Source organism: Palaemon carinicauda, chromosome 11 (assembly GCF_036898095.1).
Source record: "Palaemon carinicauda isolate YSFRI2023 chromosome 11, ASM3689809v2, whole genome shotgun sequence".
NCBI classification, from domain to species: domain Eukaryota; kingdom Metazoa; phylum Arthropoda; class Malacostraca; order Decapoda; family Palaemonidae; genus Palaemon; species Palaemon carinicauda.
The window spans coordinates 14,229,693-14,238,971 of NC_090735.1; the positions used below are offsets into that span (position 1 = coordinate 14,229,693).

The following is a 9,279-nucleotide window of genomic DNA, read 5'->3' on the forward strand; positions in this document are numbered from 1 at the left end:
CAAGGAACTGAAGTTATTCACCAACTGCCTCTCATAAAGGTAGAAATGATGCCTTGGTCCATAGGAAGGATGAGAGAGATGGTGATGTCCCATCAGTCTTTGATGCCGTTCAGATGACTGAAAATATTATCGGAGAGAATTGGATTTAAGTGAAATTTTATCATTTGTATATATACAGTATAGTACTGTACTTGCAAAATATACCCAAATATTTTGCTATGGTTAATAGCCGGTGATCCCTGTCTTTTGGACTCTTAAATTATCTGCCCTGGAATATAGTTGCAATTATCTCTTCTAAGGTAATTTCATGTTATGATTTCTTCCATTTCTTCCATGACGGCAGTTTCATCCATGTTGAAAACTTACTTGATACTGTTAACTGCAATTTCCAATCCACTGCTATAGGATTTTGGAACTATTTTTGTATCCCCATCTTTGGTATTTTCAGCTTTTTCAGACATTTACGTGTTTTCACTGCGCAGCTTGGAGAGGATGGTTACTCCTTTGGAAGGATTGGTGCTCTTTATAGCATCATTCTGCTTGAGGTTGGTACATATTGCTGATGTACTCCTCTCATATTGGCGAGCCAGCTCAGTCAAACTTACACCACTCATGTTCTTCGATTATTTCATGCTTCATCTCGATTGTCATCATACGGTTTTCCTTTTCACTACCCTTGTTTGCATTCGCTTGCTTTGGACCCATTGCTTATTCACTTAATTCTGTATTGATTAACAGGAAAAAACACGTAAAAAATGCAAACACTACAGCCAATGCTCGGTGATAACTTTACGCGACGGAGACCCGACGGGAAAGACCGAGCGATGCTGTTCTGGTGAGAAGCCTCTCGCACACTCGGCCACCTAGTGGCCGCATAGGGAACCGTCTCGTATCCTCATATCTCAAATTTCTCTCGTATCTCGGGGCAAAAATTTGCTCAAAACTTTCCTCGTAGCTCAAATTTCTCGTATGTTGGGACACTCGTATCTCAGGGTATTACTGTAATTTGTATTTTCCTAATGATACAAACCTGATGCTATTTATACTAACTGCTGCCTGCAATAAAAAAAGTGACGTAGTTTCACAGATGTTCGAGTGAGTAGGGTAGCAGGCAACCTCTCGGCTACCTCTCTCCATCCCCTTTAACTAGTGGTTGGGTGGTTGCCAACTCACATTAAAGCCTTAATGGCTAGTCTTCCAGCTTTGCCAAAAGATAATCCTTATTAAATAGCTACAGGTTTGTATCATTAGGAAAAATACAAATTATTTCCAAATTTGTCATATTTCTAAGCTGAACACAGCCTTTTACTGAAGAGATAACAGCGAAGCTCAAATACACGGCCGTTAAAATTTTATAACGAGGTGTAAACAAGTGGTTGGTTGTTACCAACTGGGCTGCTTGCTCTCGGGGTAGTCACTTTGATTCCTGCTGGGACTTGCTGTGGGGTTAGTGATGGTAGGAAAATATGAGTAAAGGACTCAGGTTTGTATGGTTATGAAAAATACAAATTATCTCCAAATTCGTCATTTGTTCCAGTACAAACACAAAGCTTCGTCCTTTACATAGGAGACTCGTCCCTTTGGGAGGAAGTTGCTGTTCCAACTGACTGGAAACTTATTCCGGGATTCCTAAACTCAGACCTTGTAAATGGTGTGAGTTCAGGTTCCATGCATCTTGTGCACCAGTGTTGTGATTATGCCAGCGGGTCCACTGCCCATGCAATAGATACTGAGCAGAAAGTCTATGTCCAGCATTACGAGCAGTATTTCCTTTTGGAGATAAAAGTAAAAAATCAGCCATTAATGGGATAGGGGAGAAACGCCCCTTCCCCTACACCGACGACAGCTACTTGATACATGGAGGTATCCAGACATCTCTCGTGCAACTTAGCCTTTCTCTGAGAGGAGGAGATGCTAGAAAACCTCCATGTGTGAAGCTGAAACAATTGCACTGTGCTATGGAAGATCTGATCATGTAGTTGGCACAACAGGTTGGGAAGAGGAGGCAAATCCCTGGGAGGCTCCCTCAACAGAAGTAGAAGGTCCAGTTACCATTCTATTTGGGGCCACTTCAGGGCTACTAATCATGTTGAGGTTGGGAGTAGTTCAAACCCAATTTAGGTCACCTTGTCTTAGGCAGAACAGCAGAAAAGCACATACGTTGTGGCCGTCCCAGGGGTGCTGGAACACGTCCCCGAACACTGCTTCTGGGTCTGGCACTAGTGAGCAGTAAACTGGGAGTTTTTGATTAAAGAGGTTGCAAACAGATCGATCATCGGCGAACCCCACAAGTCAGAATCATGGTTGCTACCCGAGAATTCGTAGACCATTCTGAGTCAACATCTTTGCATCCTCAATTTGTCTGCTACGATGTACTTTCTGCCTGGAATGATGTGGGCTATCAGAATAATCAAGTTGATCATCTCCCACTCATAGCTCTTTACTGCTAGCTAGCAAAGCTGCATTGACACAGTACCTCAGTGTTTGTTTGCATATGCCACTACGGTAGTGTTGTCACACGTCAACACCACTGAGTAGCCGGTTAAAATAGGGCAAGTGTTGGTGAAAGAAAAGCTGCTAGAAGCTCCAACACGTTAATATGACATCAACGTTCTTGATTGGACCATTGTCCTGATGCCATATGTTGACGAAGGTGTGATCTCCAACCTTCCTTTAACACATCCATGAATAACAAGAGCTCTGATTGAGGTGTCAGAAGAGGACAGCCCCTTAGAAGGTTTGTCTCATCCAGCCACCATTCCAGGACATGTCTGGACTCTTCCCTTATTGGAACCTATGATAGAGGGGAGTCGTGATGTTGAGATCAGTGTCCCTTACAACTCCTATAGGAGTGACCGTAAGTAAAGATGACCATTTATAATAATACGTTCCAGGGAGACTAGATGTCCCAGTTACTTCTGCCACTGGTGAGCAGGATGGGGCTGATGATGGAAGGGAGAGCTACTTCTCACAGGTGTGGTACCCTGTCTGTAGATGAAAGTTTTCCCGAGGACTGTGTTGATGTCCATTCCGAGGTAGAGGAGTCTGCTTTGGCACTAGAACCAACTACTCCCAATTCACCCAAATTGCTAGATCATGACAAAAAGAAAGAAGTCTATCTTGGTGAAGGAGAGGGGCTTCCTTCGAGTTTGCTAAGATGACCCAATGGTCCAGATATTGTGAGTTACAAATACCATTGGTGTGTGCCCATGCTGACACTAAAGTGAAGACTGGTGAAGACTTGTGGTGCTGTCAAGAGCCCAAAACAAAATAAAACCCTGAACTGGTACACTATTGGCCATAGTAAAGCGGAGGTACTTCTTGGAGGCAGGATAGATTGGGGTCTTAAAGTGTATGCCTTTAAGATCAATTGTCATCATTAAGTCCAAAGGACTGATCACTTGCCTGACTGTGGCTGCGGTTTCCATCTGGAATAATGGTTATACCAGAACTTTTTCAGGGTCCCCAGGCTCCAGATACCTTTTCTACAACAAAGTCGTCTGAAGAAGCCTGGGGAGACGTCGTCAAACCCTTCTCTAGCATAGCTAGGACTTCTGCTCGAAAGGCTGTCCTTTGCTGATCCCGGGTAATGGAATGATGACGTCGCTAGTAGTCGAATTAAGGGAGGAGGTGTCTGGTTGGAAGTGTCTACCGTCCATCTTTTGACCCAATGATACCACCCCTACCTCCATCTGAATTGCAAACATCTTCCTACAGGTGGCATTGTGGGAGTTGTAGTTATCCTCGCCTTTTTCCCCCTGCATTGGCTCACCCTTGACCCTGTAGTCTCAGAAAGGGCTGGTTCGTTCCCCTGCCTCTAGATAGGAGGGGTCGGGCGAAGACAGGCGTATGGGCCTGCTTAGCTGGAGTTGAAGATCTTGCCTGACCAGCAGTTGAGGTGGACTGTAGCCGCCTGAAGGACACTCCTTGGTGCAGAAGTGTCCTGGCTGGCTTTCCTTCAATTTTCAATTACTGCCTCAATTTCTTGTTGGAAACATTGATGGACCCCTCAAAGAATCATTCCTGAGATTTAGAATCTCCTGCAGGCAATCTGTTTTTGAAACTTAAAGGACACGGTATCGGCCTCTTGAGAATCCAATATGCCCACTGGTTGGCAGCTTGATGTATAAAGAACTCGATTACTCTGGCTCCCACCAGTACAAGGAGCCATCAGTACAATGTTCTTGAGAGCCTTCCTCTTGTCAGAGTTGGACAAGTCGTCAGTGTCGGCTAAATTGCCAACTGTGTCTGACCTGTGGTGACTTCATGAGGTGGCTTGAAGAATTGCCATTGCTGTGCTCTCCATGCTCGTAGCCTCCATTGACCTGGAGTCAGTGCAGCCACTGCAGGATCAATAGGCAAGGGGGAAGAAACCTCCTGTTTATGGTAATACTACTTCTGATTCAAGAAAGCGGGAAGATCTTCCTGCCCTTAGGAAAATCTTTTCTTGTAGAGACCTGCACATCAACCTTGACTAGCGCTTCCAAGGCAGGATTGACCAGGGAAGCTTTGAGCGAGGTCTAGTGCCCTCAGGTGCATGACACAGTCGATTGATGGCAGCTTTTCTCCCCTTAGAAGAACAAGGTGCCTCTCCGAGCCCATCAACCCTGCAAATGCAGGTCAAGATCTGCAAAAAGGTAGATTCTGACTTTCCTTCCACTAATATGCGGGGACTTATGTCCAGCCAATTGAGGAAGGGCACCATTAGAGTAGTCAAAAACAATACCATGTGTCTGAGCAATGTACGGCTGGGTATCAGGTGAGGAGGGGCGAGGCAGAGGCTGTCGAGCAACCTTGCGAGCGTTTGCATGTGAGCTAGGGTGCTCAGGTGAGTGTGTTCTCCTTCCTCTGTAAGTGCAGTATAAACTCGGTGATTGCTGAGGCGATTGCGAGCGCTTAAGACTGCACGCTTGTCGTCTATCTGAAGTATGCTCCAAAGAGCTAGTGCGTTTAGGTGAAGGCAAGCAGTTTTCTGCACTTGCATGCTTGCATGTTGGGAGGGCATGCTTGCTAACACCAGAAGTGCGTTTCTCATGGGAAGGGTGCTTACGTCTCCTTCATCGGTCTCAGACTAAGGTGGATAGAGGTGGTCTGCTTCTGATGCATGGGCCCAATGAGAAAGGACTCCCTCCTCTGGGCCCTCAAGGAGAAGAACCAATAACATGTCTTGCAGGATCAGCAACACCCTCCTACGGCACCCTAGCAGCAAGCACCTCCACCAACTTCTACTTGGAATGAGGACCTTGCAGTCCCAAGGGGGCCACAACACTTGTAAAGAATTATAAGAACTCCTGTTTTGCTGGGAAAAATGGCCAAATCTCCTTGACTTGAGGTTTGCTGTGAAGTTAAAGGGTCACCACTCGAACCCTACCGGCCTCCAGAGGATACCAATGAGGAAGAGTCAGAGGGCAACGTACAGGAGATCAGACGAAGAAGCCTGGATTTTTTAGACATCGAGGATGACCCTGAAGGCGAAGAATACCTTTTAGACTTCTTCCTCCTGCCATTCGTTACCCATTGGGAGGGTAACGACTGCAAACACTCGGCACAAGGAGAGACCTGATTCCAGGAATGTTCTCTGCAGGCAGGGCACAAGAGGTGAGGATCCACTTCCTTAGAGCTCATAAAGGTGCCACATTTACTATCAGGCACCCACAGATATCTCTGCATTCATCTCCCCTGAAGACATGCAGTCACTAACTACTCTGGAAAAGAAGAAAAAGAATTAGAAGTTTGCCAAAATACTACAACCTGCGAGAACGTTTGTCCTGACTTACGACTGTTATCAAAAAGACTACTCGCTGAGGAAGTGGGGGGGGGGGAGCACGGGCTCCCTTGCTCCCAGTCAGTAGCTACCCACCACTTGTTTACACCTCGTCATAAAATTTTAACTGCCATGTATTTCATTTTCACTGTTACCTCTCCTACGTAAAGAACGAAGGCTTGTATTTGTACCAGAACAAAGCAATTTCCAAGCATTATAGAATTATTGAGATAATCTTAAAAGTTGATTCTTTGACAGTCTTCAATATAATGCCTATGATGCAGTAGTTTAAAATCTTTTTTTCTAATACTAATGCTGCCACAAATAATATTAGTTATCTTTTAAACGATTTTGTACGAGTGAATCTTTCTTTAATTGAATTATATTTGTCTATTTTTACTATTCAATTAATGTCCATTTTATCCTTTTCTAGGTCGAGTGGCATCAGGTATGCAAGTTGTAAAACGAATGGGCCTTGTTGAAACTGATAACAGTGACCGCCCAGTTGACCCTGTAAAGATTAAGAGAGCTTTCATAAAGATGCATTAAACTAAAATTTATTTTATATTCTTGAATAAATGTCAGTATGTTTTTAATAAAATGGTAGTAAAAAATATTTTGTTCAGATTAATCTTTTTTTCGATAAATAATTTGTGGTTATCTTAATGATCATGTAAAACAGGATTACATGTTTGTGCGTGTTATGGGAAAATGGGGTACAGTATGTTATTCATAATTTTGTGTTTAGCAGTCTTGGTAGGTAAAAGAAAAATGATTTACGAAAGAATGCAATTCCTGATTTATAATGCTATACAGTATTTCTTAAAACAAATAAGTCTAGAACATGATTTTGTTTGTTGCTATGATAAGCCATAGAATAAATATTAGTATAGCATTAGGCCTGTTTGTAAGGAAGTAACCCCTCAACCTAAGTCGGACTGTGTGATTTTGCAAATACTGTACAGTATTACCTTTTAGACATGATGCATTTTGCTAACGAAGGGTGTAAATTTAACATTTTGTGCTGTTAATTATGGGTAGAGATTATATAGACTTTAAGAGAGCTTGTGGGACATGTTGAATATTCAAAAGTAGGACATCACTGTGTGATCTTGGTCATTTATCTGAAGCCTAGACAAAATGTATTTTCTCTAGTGTATAAACTAGGATTATGATCAAACGGATCTCACCATCAGCCCTCAATATGTGTTTGTTCCTACACTAGATACAAACCCTCATTCTTTACTATAGGAGATATTCTAGCACGAGCTGGATAATACGGCAGAAAAACCTTAACAAGGTCGTTAACGACAGGGCAGGTAATTACCCACCTGTTAGTGGTGGGGGACTGCCGGTCGGTAGTTGCTGTTTACCTTCAATCGAATTCTAGCCGTCGCAGTGGTAACACCGCTGCTCCTGCTTTTATTTAACTGGCAGACTAGCCTTTCTTTTTTGGTTTTTTGATTAATCCTTTTTCTTTTTCTTTCTTAGATGTGATGTCCTCTATTATGAGGAAGTGTTCCGAGCACTTTCATGTCGCCGCTGGAGGTGGATCCTCCTTCCCTATGTCCTGGGTACAGAGGTCATAGGTGTTCTGAAGGCTTCCCCTGCCAAGTATGTAGAAGTGGTCGCCCTCTCAGTGGGAGAAGTTCGAGAGAGATAGAATAGGAAGTCCTAGAAAGACTCATTACCTCAAGGATCTCCGTCGAAGGTAAGGAGTCGTAGACCTCTTCTTCGGCCTCTCGATCTCTCCCTTCAGTCTGTTCCTCTCTTCCTTGCCTGCCTTCCTCCGGGGGGGGGGGGGGGGGGGGGGGGGGGAAGTTGAGGAAGAGTGGCACCATTGATTTAACCCCCATTCCTCTGGGTCAGGCAGATTATGTTGCCTCCCCCCAGTGGGGTAATACTTTCCGCCACCGGGAATGACTCTGTTACCACTTCCATTCCAGACCATGTACGAGCGGTATGGCCTGCCCTTGGACATCCTGGTTCCCCTTCAGAGAAAGTTTGGAACCAGTTCCTCGCGGGCAAGGTAGTGCCTCAGGTCCCTTCTGTTTTGGAACCCTCGGGAGTTCCGGACCTTGCCTACCTCCCATTAACTCAGTCGGCGCCCACGGAAGTTTCAGTGGATATAGTAACTTCAGCTCGTGCGGCGCCTACTCCGCACTCCGTTGCGCATCTACAAATTACAATGTCGTGAGCACAAACATCGCAGTACCTCCTCCTCCTCCTCCTCTTCATCGCCTCGCCCTCTTCGGACGCTAGGAGAGAGAGAAGAGGAAAAGGAGAGCTCGCTCTCCTTCGCCAAGACGTTCTTACAGGAGACAGGCGACATAGGAAGAGACATCATCATTCTCGCTCTTCCTCTCCTTCTATCTCTTCACGAGATGTCTCGCCATAAGACTATAAGCGTTCTCGTCACAAACATAAGAAGAGCACTTCCTCCTCGTCATCTCCCTCTTCGGAGGTCAGGAGGGAGAGAGTGAAGACGAAAAGGAGAGCTAGCGCGCCTTCACCTAGATGTTCTCGCTGTAGAGACAGACGATATAGGAAGAGACATCATCGTTCTCGCTCTTCCTCGCCTTCTGTCTCGCCTTGAGACTATAAGCGCTCTTGGCACGAACCTAAGAAGAGCGCTCCCTCTCGTTATCGCTCTGCCTCGCAGTCGTCTTTTTCTCGCGAGGGATCATCTAAGGAGCGCGGCCAAGGGCAAAGCACGTCCTGACCTTGAACCCTCTTATTCACGTAATAGTTTGAGGGTCTCCGTTCGTTCTAGAAAGTCAGATAGACCGCTTCTCGTTTTCACTCCTTATCTTCAGAGAAGATAGCTCTCGCCTTCGACTTCTCGATATCTGACCCTTTGGGGTCTCGTGACACGGAAACTTCGGTTTCCGGGCGCACTATTCCTTCGGTCTCTTGCGACTCAAGTTACTGAAACCTCGGGCTCTTGTGCATTTAGTCTTGCTGACACTTCGGTGTCTCGTAACAAGGGAAACTTCCATTTCCCGTTGCGTTGATCTAGCCCTTCGGGTTCTCGTGACACAACCTCTAGGGGCACACGCAATCACGCTGAACCTTCGGGTTCTCGTGAAACAAGTCACCAAGAGTTTTACTCTTATGACAGAGAGTCTTCGGACTCTTGTCGCGTCGAGTTTTCGCGTACGCTCAACCAACACTGCGCCCATGACCATAAAGAGTTTTACTTTTATGGTAGAGTCTTCAGACCCCCGTCACACAAGGTGTTCGCACGCAATTAGCGCTACACATGCAAATCTCCGGTCATACACTCGCGGGGTTAATCCCTCGCTCTCGTGTCTCAGACAGGACAACCTCCCCAGTTCCTTTGCTCCCTAATGAGTTAAGGATTACGAGTCTCTCGGAAACCTCGGAAGAAGATGCAGGGGTTCGGCCCTTCTCTTCAGTTGAGAGCAGGAGGCAAAGGGGAAATGTGTTAGAGAGGCTAAAAGAAAACACCCAGATAGCAGCGACGTAGAACACAATGCCGAGGGCATCGACTG

The 9,279-nt window shown here is 45.4% G+C and overlaps 1 protein-coding gene across 1 annotated transcript in view; it reads left to right on the forward strand.

The window, feature by feature from the left end:
- Positions 1-6,320, forward strand: part of Cypl (peptidyl-prolyl cis-trans isomerase-like 1 Cypl) — a 172,136-nt gene extending 165,816 nt beyond the window's left edge. Inside the window, exon 5 of the mRNA XM_068382965.1 lies at positions 6,198-6,320. Within this exon, the coding sequence (XP_068239066.1) occupies positions 6,198-6,313 (116 nt within the window). The 3' untranslated portion in view covers positions 6,314-6,320. The remainder of the gene's footprint in view (positions 1-6,197) is intronic.
- Positions 6,321-9,279: the final 2,959 nt, after the last annotated feature.